Source organism: Sinocyclocheilus rhinocerous, unplaced genomic scaffold (assembly GCF_001515625.1).
Source record: "Sinocyclocheilus rhinocerous isolate Xijiao unplaced genomic scaffold, SAMN03320098_v1.1 scaffold18, whole genome shotgun sequence".
Classification (NCBI taxonomy): domain Eukaryota; kingdom Metazoa; phylum Chordata; class Actinopteri; order Cypriniformes; family Cyprinidae; genus Sinocyclocheilus; species Sinocyclocheilus rhinocerous.
Window position 1 is genome coordinate 465,511 of NW_015635050.1, and position 16,988 is coordinate 482,498.

Below are 16,988 nucleotides of genomic sequence, written 5' to 3' on the forward strand. Positions count from 1 at the left end.
CAGCGGGAGTGTGAGAGAACGAGAGAGAGAGAGAGAGAGGGTTGTTTGGGAGGGGGGAAGAAGACGGGATCTGGGAGAGAGATACAGGGGTAATAACATTTCCCTGACAGGGGTGCAGAGTGATACTCTGAGTTTTCTCTCTCATCCATTCGCTGCTGGTGGGTGGATCCGGGGCCAAACCCAATGGTTCCCACAATCCAGCTTTCGGGAAAGATTCATAATTACTCTTAAGAAGGTAATAGTGTCAAATGAATGCCTGCAGGAACAAAGGATCTTATTATGCTTGCTTGTCAGTGTGTATGTGTGTGTATTTGTGGGTGCGTGTGAACGCCCATGTGTATATCGGTCATCTATTGCTATTTTGTCTGGAAGAATAGCACGCAGTAGATGATGGGAAAAGGAAAGGAAATGCAGTGTAGTTTTACCCGGCCATCAAAGACCTCTTGTGTTTATCTGGGGTCTGTGTGTTGGTCTTACAATTGTTTTTAACGTTTTTTTTTCCCCCCTTTGTAGTCCAGCAGAGTTCACAATGACTGCGTTAGAGTCTCTCTCTCTCACACACACACACATGTCTGAAAGTCCAGAGAAGTCTTCTTATTGGAAAATCTTTCAATAAATCAATGTGACTTTAAACACATTTCCCCCGTGACACCCCTGACCTGATAAGAACTCCACTAATCTCTTTTGAGGCTGTCAGAGTGCTTTGAACAAAATCTAGTTCGCATCTATCAGCAAGGTTATTTGTCAATGACTTATAATCCTAGGTAAATTTCACTGGTTTTATATTAGAGGCGGCTAAGGGTTCTCATGTCTGAAGTTTCTCAGGCTTGGGAAAAAGGAGGAGACCAAAGTGGAACAAAAAGAATGTTATGGATCTGCCTGCCAGAAACAATGAGAGCAGAGAAAAGTGAGGAAAAGCAGATAATTGTTGCAATTGTACTGAAATGTTAAACAGAAAGGACCTTTATTCGCTCGCCGTTTTGGCTTATTTTACTTGATACAGTTTTATTAGTATTATTATTATTTACGTATTTGCCATTACTGTTTTCACGTGCTGCATTTATGTGCACTCAAAAATTATGTGGCTCTTGAGAAAATGCGTGGCGTATCGTTCAAGCGAAGGCAGGGAGCAATCTGCAGCGAGTCGAGGCCTACTAGGTACTTTATGAAGTCTCAATTAGACAAGCACACAAAGTAATGATTCTCAAAAGCGCTTTGTCCAGCACATGGCGTATTAGATGCTGTCCATGCTTATTAGACGTGCCTCCCGAACTTCATAAACAGCATTCTCAGATGAATTATTAATAACACATTTGAGAGACTTACTGTTCCATGGAAGCAGCTATTTAGGTTGAAATAGACTAAAAAGCATTTGTAATTGATAAAATTGCCATATCTAAACAGAAGAGGTCTTTAAGAGTGTGAAGTGGATTTCGAGAAGCGAAAGTACTGTTTTTTTTTTGTTCCCTCCGCTATTGTCTGCATAAATAGTAATATTCTTGTTTCCATGGATAAATGCTTTCATATCTGCCAACTCATGTTTGGTCTTTACAGAGAACGTTAGATCTTCTGTTGTTTACAGGTTGTGTCAAAAACCAAAAAGCCTTGCCTTAAGTGCTTACACTGCACATAAATAGTTTGACATTTCATATTCAACAGCGCTTTACTTGTGCTAGTAAATAAATAAAAGGTAAACAAAGGCTTCGTTTCTGGTGCGCATATAACCCTGGATCTCGATACACTCGTGTTCTGTGTTTAATGATCTCAGGTGTATTTTCGCATTGAATTCCCATGATTATATATCTATTAGATGGAATAATACCAGGCTTTTTATATCATTCTGATGTCATTCGTGTTTGTTTCTTCTAATGGCATCATTAGGTTGGCATGATTTGGCACTTGTGTGTGACGGAAACACATTACTGTTTATTAAAGACATGAGTGGTCTGTTGAAACCAACACACTGACACTTCTCACTGTTAGCCTTTGTGAGGTATGTATGAATTTCTTTAACATAAATCTGGCTCTTTATTCAAGTATATACTCTAAACACAACAAAAGCAGAGTTCAGAGTCCAAGGCATGGCCACACTAAGAATCAACAGATGTTAGAAAAATGAATTAATGATGTTTAATTAGTTAATCACTTGCATTACAGCCATTTATAGTTAGTATTCCTACAAGATCATTCTCCATAGTTGTGACTAACCATATAAATCCATACATTTTATGTAGAAGACTTATGCAGTACTGGGCAAAAGTATGTGGACACCCGCTTTAAATGAACATGTTTGGTTGTTTCAGCTACACTCATTACTAGCAGGTGCACAAAATCCAGGATACAGCCATGCAATCTCCTCTGACAAACAGATTCCCTTTGAGGAAAAGTCTGGTGTGAAAGAACTTGATTTGCCTGCACAAAGCATGAATCCCATTGAACGCTGTTGGGATGAATTGGAACGGCGACTGCAAGCAATTGCACCTGACGTCACTAGGTCTGAATGGGAGCAAATACCTGTTTCCATGTTCCAACATGTAGTGGAAAGCTTTGAAAGTAGAGTGGAGAATGAATGTCCAACTCATTAAAGGTCCCATATTGTCAAAACTGAAATTTCCTGGCTTTTTTTACGATAACTGAGGTCTAGGGGCTATTTAACTACCATATAAGTTTCAAAACAGTCAGTCCACAGTAAAATTCACACAGCCTGCAAACAGTAGCTGTGATTTTTCACGAACCGTTGTGATTACGTAAAAAGTTGACGTCAGAACTACACATTCACCGCCTTCAGTCACCACCCCGAGCACTGCCCACCGTCCCACTCTCCTTTTGCCAAACCCCCAGACAACATCGCGCCATGCCATGCCATGCCATTGCTGAGCAATGGCATGGCATGACAACACGGAAACATGTCGAAAAGGTTAACTTTAACCACGAATCCAGATCGGCCGACCTGTAATGTTACACTCTCACTCAAAGGATGGACGATCTGACAGGATCGTTACTATGAGGTGATCACATCTAACGTGTATAGTAAAGACAAACTCACCGTGTCTATCTAGTCATGATGAAGATGTATATACATTTCAATTTCAGCAGGCAACTATTTTTACAGCTACATTATTGTTCCAGCCACAATTAATCACAACAATGTATAAACAATTACAAATGATTATATATAAATCGTCAGTTTGTTGTTTTACACACATGCACACAAGACATTATTTCATACACGACATAATCGTGAGATGCAAGAAACATAGACATATGGCAAGAAATATGTACACGCGCCCATAACAACAAAAGACAATACTTTATTGACCTAAAATAAAACTCCAGAAATGTGTAAAATATGTGACCTTTAATGCTTAATTATTCAACGAGCACATAGATTACTGTAGAAATGTTACTTGAGCACAAATCAGCATATTAGAATGATTTCTGAAGGATCACGTGACACTGAAACCTTGAGCATAAGAGACTGCTTTCAAAAACATAAAAAAATCTTACTGACCCTAAACTTTTAAAAGGTATTGGGTGTATGTGTATATACGTATGTATGTTTTGTTTGGGCCTCTCCATACTGTAGGACATGTAATGTATGTCGGGGGGGGAAAAAAGAAAAAAAAAAGTCTTGCTTTTTGAAGGACATTGCCAAATAGGAAGAACATGATGGTTTAATTAAAAACACCTTGACTTGAAAGCAAACACAAACACTTAAAAACTAAAAAAAGGACTGTAGTTAATTAAAGCAATCCCTCAGCTCACAAATTCTTACACACTCCTCTCTCACACACATGCACACAAAGGTGGGCTTTTCCAACACCAACCACCTCTCTTTAACAGGGGAAATGGCTTTCACCAATTCCACAATCCCTCAATCAAACTCCCATATTTTACAATCACCTGAGAGTAGGAGCTCTCATCTGTGTGACAGTAAAGCTGCAAATCTTGCGGTCCTAAATCTCCCTCTGTTTAGCTTGCACTCTTGCTTTGCTCTTCTCAAACCGAGCGCTCACCTCTTGGCCTCGCTGAAGAAACATCTGCGTGCTGTGTGGGGCAGAGGGGCTGTTTTGGCCGCCGCTTGCGCACATATGCAGAAAAATAGAAATGTAAATAAGAGCAGATTCATAAATACTGCTGTCTTAATTGAGACCCAGTAAGAGTAAGTAGCAGATGTTAGAGCAGGAACTGTTGAATCATCAGAGACCGATGGGGAAGCAGGCAAAATCATATTTAAAAAAAAAAAACACTCAGCCAGGTGCTGGTGATTTTCCCGCACTGCAATCCATGAAATGTGCCGCGCATGCATGGATGTGTGCGTCACGTATGGATTAGGAGCCATTTCCTTCCTCTAAAAACAAACAAAAAAGGCCTGCAAATGTGGAGAAAAGTAGAAGTGACTCCGGAGGTGCCTGGAGTCAAAACTGCGACATGTGTGCGACAATAAAGAGCTGTTAAGACAGAACTATCAGCGCTTAAGCTGCGACACACTCTCGCTCTCTCATCTCCGTCCAAACTCCAAATGAACACAGGGAGACGCAAACCTAGTTTCTATCACATGTCAGAAGCAGCAAAAGCCTGTCAGCCTACGTTCTCACTTAAAACATCCAAATCTCTCTCTCTTCTCTTCTCTTACGAGAGACTGTTGCTTGATCTGAGGAGTGTATGTAGTAGCTGCTCGCTTGTGTGGGACCGCTCTCATGATTTCCTTCCCCCCCTGGAAAACGCGGTGTGTGGATGTCAGGTTCCCTCTGATAGCTGCTGTGTTGGGACTGCTGGGAAACCAGAGAGAAGGTGGCACTGACAGGTCCCGCCGAGCAGGATAAAAGGACTTGTTCTGTTTCTACATTCTCTCTCTCGCTCGTTCTCTCCCTTTCTCTTTTCATTCTCTCTATTTCACAACATATAAAGTGACTGACAGCGTGGCACTAAAGGGACCTCGTCTGGAGCTGTCTGACTGACTCAGACGCAGCGTTCGGTGGTGCTTTCCCTCGGCTGAGCGGTGCGACGTCGCACAAAATTAGTAAGCGAGAGCGGTGCGGTGCGCGATGCTTGCGCGAATAATAGCGCCGCTAGCTCCAGGGACCCCCGACTCTTCTAGATTAGGACTCACAATTAATACAACACATACGCGAGACAGAGAGAGAGGGAGAGGCCTGCTGAACACGATCCTATAGGAACATCTCAGACACTGAATGTTTTTGAATGAGGCTGCGTCTGTTGGTCTCCTTTGTGATGAGCTTATTATTTTTTTTTTCATTTTCTTACAGCACATAAAATGTTCTGTTTGTTTCCTGCTACTCATTGTTTTTGTGTATGCCATGTAGGAAGCGGTTGCGACAAAAGCAAAACTTTGCATTCATGTGTATGTCTGGGTCGTGCGAAATTCAGAACTGAACAATTGGCTGCCTTCAAATTCATGAGTGTCGCTTTTAATTGACATGGCCATGCCCCACAGGAAATTTAATAAACTGAATTTACTGAATTGTAATTCAAAAAATATGAACACGAATAAGGCATTCTGAGAAATGAAGTATTCTTCCACCCTAGTCGAAAGTTATATTTATTAAATTTGTTTTAATGAAATATTTAATAATTGCATTAAATTATACTGTTTATATAATCTTTAATAAATTCTATCTGTCTGTCTATCTATCTATGTCTGAAAAACTTTTTCAAAACATTTTCAAGATTTGTCTTGAACTTTGCTTTTTCAATTAAACATTACAATCATATGAATTTCTTTGAATTTGGTTTAATTTAAATTCGTTACTTTCATAATCACACTGCAGTTGCATTCTGCAGCCAAGTTTGCTACCTCAATTAAAATTCAGGAATTTAAATGTAAATTTCTAAGTTTCTAAATATTTTACATTTTCAATTCAATTGAAATGGCACACAAACCTTATGCAGCGAGTGTGTGTGTGTGTGTGTGTTTGGCCTATTTAAGCAAGCCCTGCAAAATAAAAAGCATGATTCATTCTCCAATCGTCCTGATGAACAAAAAATGACCTCATGTCTTCCTCTTGTCAAACAAAAGATTCTTTTTAAAAAATGCACGGGGGGGGGGGCATGAAGCAAAGAATTTAAAACAACGTAACCCAAATCTCATCAGAGGGAAATGTGAGGCGCACACATTTAAGAGAAACAGACAATGACAACTTTTACCAGCAGCCCTGCCTCGACCTTGTTAGTGGGGCACTCTGGTAATCTGCGCTTAATGATTTTTCTCTTTTCTCTCTCGCCCTCCCTTCACCTCTCGCTCATTCTTCCTCCTTTCTCTCTTTTACATTAGACCACAGCTTGAGCTTGAACCACAGAGTGTCACAGTCATTTAAGACGCAGCCCTAACGTTTTTTTCCTCCTCACATTCCGACGCCATTATGTTACATTGTTGCAGAATAAAGAGCCGTATTATGTTCCAGCAGTAAAGGGCACAAGTGGACTGAGTTTTTATTTGCTGAACGAATCAATCAGGATTATGTCAGTTGAAAAGAATCACAGACAGCAGTCGCCAGCGGACGAGGCCCGAGTGTGTTCGCGTTTCGGAGGGCTGCGTAACTATACGTACAAGAAGAACGTATTTGTTATTGAATACTAGCGGTTGTTGAGTGAAGTGTAATTTCTGCTACAAGAGCGCTGTTTTATTTTACACTGTTCTCTCACAGTCAGAGGATTGTGAGGACGCTAATTATCATTTCAGCAGAAATGATTAGGAGATCAAATGGAGATCGAATGCCATTTCCTTCCATTAATGCAGGGGGTTTAGTGCGGCTGTCATGCCGTGGCCATCGCCGGGCCTGTGGGAAAACATTCAAATCTGCTCGGATGCTGGTTAAAGCGCTCGTATCTGTTCCTAAAACGTGTCTTTTTTTAATTTAGCCGCGTTTGTCCGCACTCAATATGCCTCACGTGCCGGGGCAGAGGTCGTGGCCCGACGGTTGCCCCCTCACAACCTGTTAGTGAATGAGCACACAAGTGAGCAGGCATGAAAAGACCACAGTGTAGACGGACAAATTGCTCCTCTGAATCCCCTTTAGTAGCTTTGAACGAGCGAAGAGATTTGTACTGCGGACGGTAGTGGTACAATTTTAGATATTGTTTAAATATCCTCTCTTCGCTTTGCTTGAAATGGATGATGGAAAAGTGCTGCATAGCCATTTGTATTGTATTTATGTATTGCAAAAAAAGGTAATAGATCAAGCACATTCCATTATCCCCTTATAAGATCATTAGCAAATATAATTAGATATGAAAAGAAAGTAATTTGGGTTAGAGAGGGAGAAAAGCGCTATCAGGCACAGAAGACAGATTGCAACATCAGTGTTTGGCTTTAAATTGCTCAGTGGAGGTAGTATCAGTGTGAGAATCTCTGCCCCAGAAATAGACTGAGTCAGAGAGCAAGACACATCCACATGCACATCCCAACCCTCCGTTTTCTCCAGAATTGAGAGCTTCTACCTCGTTTCCTTTTCTTGACGGAGTCGGAGTCTGGTTTGCGTGTGGATGTTTCTCTCATTCTGGTTAATACGTGCAAGACAAACAGTTTTGGTGTCGTTCTCTATCATCTGAGGCAGGTTTACTCACTTCCTAGACATCTGGTGGAGTAACAAACACGCTGTTTGTTTTACCTTCACAGTCGTCCTTTCCTCGCGGTGCATTTTAGCATGAAAAAAGCAGAGGACTTTTTCAAGTGTGCCACATGCACGAGGTCGCCTGCTTCTTTGTGCTCCTCCGTATACTTATCTAAACCCACACAAGCACCAAACGTTCAATTCTGCCGTTTCCTCCAGAAACATTGGGTTTCTTTTACGCTTTGAGGGGAGAGGAGGGGGTGGTGTGCGAGGATTCTTCTAGTCTTTGTGAATCACTACAAATGGTATTCATAAACATCCTGTATTCATTAAAACCTTCTAAAAATATGATTTGGGTGCACTTCCTTGCGTTCGGCCCGCTTATATGTGTGTGTATTCGCACGCTGACTCGTATTTACATATTTATAAATACTGGGCTGTACAATGAGGTCTACCTTTGCCAAAAACAACTCTTTTCCAGCAGCACCGGATGCCTGGGAGAGAACAAAGCCACCCTCCGTGGCAGAATGTGCAGTGTGTGTTGTGTTTGTGTTCAGCAGGAGATGATGGCGAACCACATCACTTACATCTAGACTTCATTCATATCGAAAAACTGAGACTTTCAGGCTACCAAAAACAGCTGAACTCAAGTTTTCTTTTAAACAGAGGATATTGCAAATGGGCTAAGCACTTAGTAGCTACATAATGTGGTAAAAGTATCAGTCAAGAGGCCATGTGCAAAATAAATGTCCCCTACTCCTTTCCATAAGGCATGTTCTGCCTTATCTGATTGCTTAAACATGTATTCAATAGTTCAGAAATTCATATCCTCGCATTTTCCTCCAATTAAATGACCCCTGTTCTCAGGAAACCTAAAACGAGCGGGCCTTTGAAACACAAATATACACTAAGTAGATTTCATGGTAAAAATAGAATACCTGAGGGAGGTTAGGGTATAAAGCGGCCCAGTGTTTTAGATGGGAGTGCTCTTCGCCTTAACTCAGTGGTCCGGGAATAATAATAAGCAGTTAGGAAATGTCAGGACTTTGACTCTTTTCCCCAAGTGTGCTGGCCCTTGTTAACTGAGCTTGCTTCCAGCCTTGTGCTGTGCTATTGTTCTGTCTGCCTTTTCATTTAGCCGTTCTGTTAAGCATGACACATGTATTAACATAAGATGGATCCTGGAGCTATGTGTCCTCTTACCATATGTCTTGTATTACTTTCCAGGGCCCTCTCTTGTCTTAGAGTGAGCGTGTATTATCAGACTTCAGCAGTAGAGGGCGCCACATTTTCTTGCTTCTGATTCAATGGTGGACGGCGTGTCATTTTCACAACCGTTTTAAACTGAGTAACTTCTAAGGTCATGAAGTAATAATATTGATCATGCAAAAATAATTGAACCTGAAGGCAAGGAAAACAAATGCCTGGACAAACAAAGGCTCATGATTCAACCTGTGAGAAAACAGACCGATAACAACATAATTTGACAGGCTAGAGTATGATAAAGATTTCTAGGGTGTTGAAATAATTAAGCAATCACTCCACATGCGGACAGGGAGACTTCAAAATTGATCAGAACAGGAGGAGGAAAAAAGTTGTGAGGATCATAAAGTTGGTGTGCTAGTCTCCAGATCGCAGTGGCAGTTGTTTGGGGAAAAGAAATGGCGTCCTTAAATAATAACATTCCAGGTGGCTTAGTTAATGAAGAGTGAAAATCAAATATGGGGCGGAATCTGTAACTCATTACCAGAACTTTCTTTAAGAGGAAGTCACGAAGAGCACTGGCCCCTGGGAGACCAGGCATTTTTAAAACTCGAGAATGTAATTTATTATCATTATGGTTATGATTATCTTAATTTCCTCACGGACACAAAAAAATGCCATCAGCCAGCTGTAGAGCTGTGACCGCAGTATAGTCTTTAAAAACACTGCCAATCACTTCAGATTTGATAAATAACAGCCACTTTATCCGTGGATTAACATGAAATATCAGCAGGTTAAAGGAAAATGACATTGAGTAACACGATTTTATTTTCAACATGGATTTGGGTGGATTGCTAATTCGGGGGCTTATACTGCCATCTCCTGGACAAACTGTGCAATGCATTCTTCAGTCTGAGCAGTTGAAAGAAACCATTGGTTTGCTTTGCTTATCCTGGCAAGTCTGGTATTTATTTTAAAGATGCACTTAATTTTTTTTAAGCACAAAGAAATTAATAGTACATTTTAAAAAATTTAAATGATAAGTTTCAATGGTGTAGACATGAGATGAAGACTCCAGACACAAGTAGCCTAGTAAAAGCTGTTTTATTTTATAGGGAGCAGTCAGATCTTCAGATAACCCGTTTTATTGGGCCCTTTTTTGTTTGTGAAATAAATTCATTATCGGTCGGTATTTCTGTAATGGCATCAGTAACTGAAAATGTTTTAGCCACACTTGCTGTCAGTATAAATTTTAAGATGACCATAAACAAACAAATAAATAAATAATTTTATTTTCTTATATTTATAAGTAGTTCTCTTGCAATTTCTCAAATAGTAGAGCAGTGGCATTTGTGAGAAAAAAAAAATGTATCTGAGAACGCAAAAGTGGTTAATTATTTTTCTTAATCTCTATCAGCAATTTCAGAAGCGCCTGACATCTGAGTGGAAAGTGTGTCTGTTAAAGAAGTGCACACCTCAGATGTGCGCATAATGCAAAGCGAGTGGGCGTCAGCGTTATTGCTCTTTGGCAAATCTAAATGACGATGTTTTATTCCATTATTAGCGGGGAACTGACTCCTCGTTTCATTTCCATAACATTTCTTGCGAGAGCACACTCAAATAAATGCATGTTTAATTTCATTTTGTCATTTTCATAGAGGCACTTTAAAAAAAGAACACGACTCTGAAATGCACTCTGTAGATTTTATTGCCAAATAATTTTCTTAGGGGTTGTAGAGGGAATTAAACAACATTTATATTATTTAGTTCAAACGGCGATAGCACATAAATAGGGGGAAAAAAGCAGTAAGCACTTTCACCGGATTCAAACTTCAGCAGTAATTGCACAAGTGCAATGTTCAGAGAGTTATTGTCTTTATATTAGAAGACTTTATATATTTATATCTTTATATTAAAGCTGGAAGAAGTCTGAAAGTATTCAAATTACCCTCCTCCCATGTCTAACGTTTTATCTAATAATTCACAAGATGTGTTTTCTTTAGTGCCATTAGAGGTTAACGGTACATATGAATGGAGAGGTTTATAGTCGACGTTTAAAAACACACACAAACACAAAGGCATTACAGTGGTCATTCATTTTTTTGTTTTTTTTACAAATGCACCCTAAATCATATATTTTTTTTATTATTATTATTATAACTGCTTTGAAATCATAATTAAGTGATGAAAAGCAAAATGTGTTTTTTTATTTTAATAATTATTGTTGTTTAAAAACCTTTTGTTGTTCAAGGGCATCAAAGTATGTACATTTTGCTAACACTTAAGTGGACCTTAAATCACTGGGACTCTTTATAAAACATGTTTTAGTTATTACTGATGGTCCTAGTCATCATCACAGGCTAATAACCATGAGAGTTCTTTGAATTTCATGTCCTTGAAGTGTTACCAAAATCCCAGATGCCAATTTAAAACAAACTCTCTTTCTTTTTTCTGTTAATAATGGTTGTATGCATTTGTGTGAAAGAGAGAGAGAGAGAGAGAGAGAGGAAGGACACAGGCGGTGGTGTTAATCTGCGTTTGTTCTCTTAACTGTAGTTCATCTGTGGGCGGAGGAAGAGGCGTCCCGACGGTTTGACCCTGCTCTTACCCCTGAACATAGCCTAACTGACACAGAGATGCAGGACTAATCAGAAACTAACATCACCTCCCCCTACTGGACTGAGCGGCCAAGAGCAGGCGGCGGAAAAAGAGGAAGAGGACTGTGACTATGAAGGACATTATCTTATCAAAAGCATTATTTAACGTAAAAGACTTCAAGAGAGAGAAAAAAAAAGACTAATAAAATGGACAGCTCAGATGGTTTCCTGCACGAGCGTTCTCGCTGGATGAAGGAAAGAAGATTTGTTGATGTTTAGTGAGCTGGAAACAAGGAAAAAAAAAGATTTTTTGCTTCCTGTGTTTTATGTGTCTTGAAACCTCCCTTGTGTAGCTGATAAATACTTTCTGTGTTTTTAATAGCTTTTTTGACTTTGACCTAGTGAGGAAACTTTGAAGTGCTTGTCCCTCAGAGCAACACATTCCTTGAACCAAGATGGCAGCCAGTTGCCAGTCTCAGAATGAGAGAGTGAGAAACTGAACAGACTTCCCTCCCTCTCTCCTTCTCTCTCTCTCTCTCTCTCTCTCTCTCTCTCTGCCGGTGTTTCTCACTGCCCACTGAAACTTCACCAGTGTTATCTGTCTGAGGCTCCCTTTCCTCTGGACGTTTGGACCAACCCACTACACGTTTGGAGACCAAGCACACTCTTGTGAAAAAACTCCTTTGTAATCAGCACACTCTCAGCAGTCAGTGCCTGGACGTCAAAGCAGAAGAACGACAATCCAGTACTTTCAGGAAACGAGAACGCTGCGTTTGAAAAGAAAAAAAAAGGGAAGCTTCGCCTTTTTCTTTGAGAACTGGCGACGTGATTTCACGATGTGTTTGTGAGACGTTCAGAGCTGAACTCCGCCGTAGCATTCGAGACAAAAACCAGCCGAGGTGACAAAACAACTAGTTTACACCGAGCGTGTCTGATGAGATGGCACGAGCCAAGGAGACTGCGAACGTGCGGCCTGCAGAAATCAAACAGAAACGCGGCCCCTAACCCTACATGCTTTGATCTCAGTCTTGCTCACTTCAAGTACTCTGGTTATGAGATTGTGTTTGTAATATACTGCCACCAATCAGTGTTGCAAAGTGTTACTGACTACTGAAATGGTTTGATGTATTCAATTATTAAAGAAAAAGAAAAAAAAAGAGAAAAGAACCATGCAAACAAGAAACAAGTATTGTCTAGCCATAGATACAGTCATGCGTTGTTGCATTTACAAAGCTAGCTGTTTTAGAGTGTAGGTATTAGATTGGAGTTTTCTTCTCTAGTACTGTAATTTTTGCCTTTCACCTTTGTAAAATACCAATAACATTAAAAGAAAAGGAAAAAAAAAGAAAGATCGACAATCTTCTTCTGTTGCTGCAAGCGTATAAATCCATACAGTATATATACCCATGCCTCATGCAAGCAAATACAAACCGAGGTTTCCCCCCTGAAGTATTTTGCACTGTGATAGTAAATGAAAAACCAGTCTTTACAGTACGAAGATCGCTAATGGAAAATGAAGGTGCGTGTGTGCGTGCGTGTTTGTGCGTCCCTTGACGTTGTGAACTGATATTCTCTCTATTCTTTTGTGAACTGATTTGGTCTGTGTAGTTCAAACTATCTCATCTTATGATGGTCATCTCTGTTGCTTTGAGAATCAATTCAGTGAACTTCCCAGTAAGTCATTGTGTGTAGACTCCAATGCGTTCGAGTCTGTTCTCTTCGGATATATTCTTTAGTTGTCCTCTTTCCAAAAAAAATATTTCTTAAAAAAATCGTTTTTATAGTTTCCATGCAAGGTTATGTCTTCTCTTAAATGCTACAATTAAAAAAAAATAAAATAAAAACAAGTCTCAAAGTGAAGCTGTTTAGTGAACTAGTTTCAGTAAACTAGTACAGGTTATGTAAGGTAAAGGAATTATGACAGGGAGGGTCAGTGATAGGATATGTATTGACCAATCCCTATATACACTGGTTATAGATGAGCACACCTCTGGCTCCCTCCTCTGTGTAGTATAACTGAGCATCTATCTCTCTTTCAGTCGTTCAGGACTAATATATGAGCATTCCACACCTCTGAGCTGTCTTGTGGACTGTATGATTTTCATTTGGTTGCTGTATCCTCATGGCAGATGCTTTGTTTTGTAACTACTGAACTGTACTTATAATGAGAAATAAAATGTATTCAAACTATGAAACACCAGCGTGAAAAACTGAGCATTTTTGTGCCATTTGACCAGATATTTACAATTTTAATTGTAATGTGAAAATGAAAAGGGTGCAGTAAATGTTACCGTATCATGTATGATTTTTATGTAGCACTATACTAAAAAAAGATATAGTTATACAAATTTTTACATTTTCCCCCATTCTTTGCTAAATAAAAAAACATAGATTCTGATACACTACTAAAACTTTTTTTAAAGCAATTACTATTTTCATTCAGCGAAGACCATTAAACATTAACTTTATTAAATGTGACAGAAAATGCATTTATAATGTTACAAAATATGTCTTTATCATGTTGATGTTGTCCTTTTGATATTTCTAAAAAGGGGGGGGGGTTACCATTTCCACTAAAATATAAGCAGCACAGCCGTTTTCAGCATTTATAATAATAATAATAATAATAATAAATGTTTATTGTGCACAAAATCAGCATATTCGAATGATTAATGAAGACTGGAGTAATGGTTGCTGAAAAGTCAACTTTGACATCAAAATAAATTATATTTTAAGATATTTTAAAATTGAAATTTTTTTTTTTTAAATAATATAATTTACAATTTTACTGTATTTTTGATCGAATAAATGGAGCCTTGCTGAGCATTTTCTTTTACAGACATAATACATTACATTTACCCTCACATTTATAAGGTTTACATTTAAAATAGTGGAAAATCACAAACAAGACAAATACACACCGAAGATATATTCAGTAATATAAGTCAGTGACATTTTACTGGAAAGATAAAATACATAAATTAATCTATTGTACAACTAAATAATGATAAACTAGTGCTGTCAAACGATTAATCGCGATTAATCACATCCAAAATAAAAGTTTTTGTTTACATAATATATGTGTGTGTGTATTGTGAGTTCATGATACCTGATGCATTAATGTTGACAAATTGAACCTTATTCTAAGTGTGTTGCTCATGTTTGTTTTTTACAAGCATGACTGCTTGGAAAGTAAAAAAAAGAAAAGAAAAAAAAAAGAAAAAGAAAAATAAGTACAAAATAAAAATACATTTAGGCTCATTTATACCACATACAGTAAACAGTCTTGACTGAAAAGACAGAAAATTAAAGGGGTCATATGATGCTATTTTAAAGACATGTAACAGAATATGTTGACATGCTTTAATGTTCAAAAAACACATTATTTTTCAAATACTGTACATTATTGTAGGTCCTCTATGCCCCGCCTCTCGGAAATGTAACGCCCCATGTGTAATGTAGTTTTACCATCAGTTCAAGCCCGAAAGGGCAACAGAGTCGCGTGACAGACACAGTGATAAAATACATAAATTAATCTATTGTACAACTAGATAATGATAAACTAGTGCTGTCAAACGATTAATCGCGATTAATCACATCCAAAATAAAAGTTTTTGTTTACATAATATATGTGTGTGTGTATTGTGTATATTTATTGTGTATATATAAATACACACACATACAGCATATATTTTGAAAATGTTTACATGTATATATTTATATGCATAATGTATATCACATATAAATATATTTAATATATAAACGTAACATATTTTTCTTAAATATATACATGAATGTGTGTGTATTTATATATACATAATAAATATACACAGTACACACACATATATTATGTAAACAACACCTTTTATTTTGGATGCGATTAATCATTTGACAGCACTATTATAAACCCAACACTCTTTCAAACAGAATTGCACAGACACACACAGGGCAACATTTCAACATACTATTGTGAGCTGAAGACTTGTACGACAGACAGCAGAAATGATCATTTTTTTCTATCCTCTTGTTTCTCTCCACACCGACTCCCATGTTAAGTGTAGTACATGGTGTTAGCTGCAGGGCTACAGGCCTGTGTGTGTGTGTCTGACTTGTGAGCAGTGCGGATTATGACAGCTCGCATTACCGGCTGTGTTCCTGCTAACTGTGGCTTTCTACCCTTGGGCTATAGCCGTGTTAATTCCCCAAACCTGTGAGAACTGGAGACTAGTGTGCCAGTTGATGCTCATCCTCCCTTTTTCAATTTTCTCTCTGCCTTTTTTGAATTTTTCAGTCAAGACAACAATTTCTATAGTCCATGTGAACATTCAATTCAGTGTATGTGGCATAAATGAGATGAAATCACCTTTTTTTTTGACTTTCCAAGCAGTCATGTGATTTAAATACAAGAAGCAGATATGTCTGTTGTTTCTCTGATGTCATTAACTGTATTATAGAAACACATATAAACACAGGACATGTCTTTCAAGGACTCTCCCTCTCCCTAGCTCTCTTTTAAAGATGGATTTGCCCCGTCACACACTCTCATCGTAGGCCAATGACAAGCGATAACTGACACCCTTTGGCACAGGGGCCTGTTGAGTCAATACCTCAGAGAGATAAGACCCTGCTCTCTAAACACATGAAAACCATCCTCACTCATACATATACACACAAGCACTGCTTCCACCGCAGACCGAGAGAACATTTTCCCATTATAGGTCCATATTTCATGTTTTTCTTAACCTTTTCCTGTGAGTTAGAGGGGACTCTGTGGAGGGAAACCCGATCTCCTTTAGTCTGATGGGATCCATATTTGTGTTAACCTGCCGTCGAGACCCTGTTGAGGGGAGGTGTCTGAGGTCAATGCCTGACTAATTTTTAAACGGATCAGCTACACTAGACCAGATGGAGATAAGGGAGAAAAAAAGACATGTATTTTTTACATGTATTGTAGTTACAATTGAAAGAATGAATATGGTGATCTTTCCGTCGCTATTCCAAGGTATCAAAATAGTATTTATTTAAGATATACTGATATGTAATATCAACAAAAACTCTTTCATTATGTAATCTGTAAAGATGCATTTCTCTCTAAAGGCACGTCCAATGAAGAGATTGCGAGTCAGGTTCGTCAAATTCATTTTTTCAACATTGACTCAGAAAACATTAGTTTATTAACAAATAATTCAAATATCCCCTCACTATTTTTTACTTTTTTTTGTTTGTTTTTTTTATTTCTTTTTTTGTTCGTTTTTTGGGCCGCTGTGCCAAAATTGTGTTTGCATTCAGTAGCCTATACGGCAGCATTTTTGTGCCACGTTGAAAAATATCTAAATAAATAAGATTAACGTCATAATATTTTAAGAATGAAGTCAAAATTAAAATTATTAATAAAATCATGTTATATTGCGTGAAGTTAATGTGAAAATTTCACCTATAGGCCTACTCCTCCTCAACATGCATTCAAATATTCATGTTTATTTCGTGCTGCAAATATTAAAGAGGAAAATATCATTGATTCATATGCAGCAAGAACTGAAGCGAATTATCTCACTACAAATTAAAGAGCGTAAAAATATGTTTATTGTTTGTATTTTATCATAAAATTGACAGA

The 16,988-nt window shown here is 38.4% G+C and overlaps 1 protein-coding gene across 8 annotated transcripts in view; it reads left to right on the plus strand.

Annotated features, from left to right (window-relative positions):
* The window catches only part of znf536 (zinc finger protein 536), a 177,866-nt gene that overhangs the window by 149,079 nt on the left and 11,799 nt on the right, over window positions 1–16,988 (plus strand). For 2 of the 8 annotated variants that reach the window (XM_016560718.1, XM_016560719.1), the window contains one exon: window positions 11,334–12,154. The exons of the other annotated variants lie outside the window; for them this stretch is intronic. In XM_016560718.1, the coding sequence (XP_016416204.1) occupies window positions 11,334–11,402 (69 nt within the window). In that variant the 3' untranslated portion in view covers window positions 11,403–12,154. Of the gene's footprint in view, window positions 1–11,333; window positions 12,155–16,988 lie in introns of those variants that run through there. 8 annotated transcript variants of the gene reach the window in all.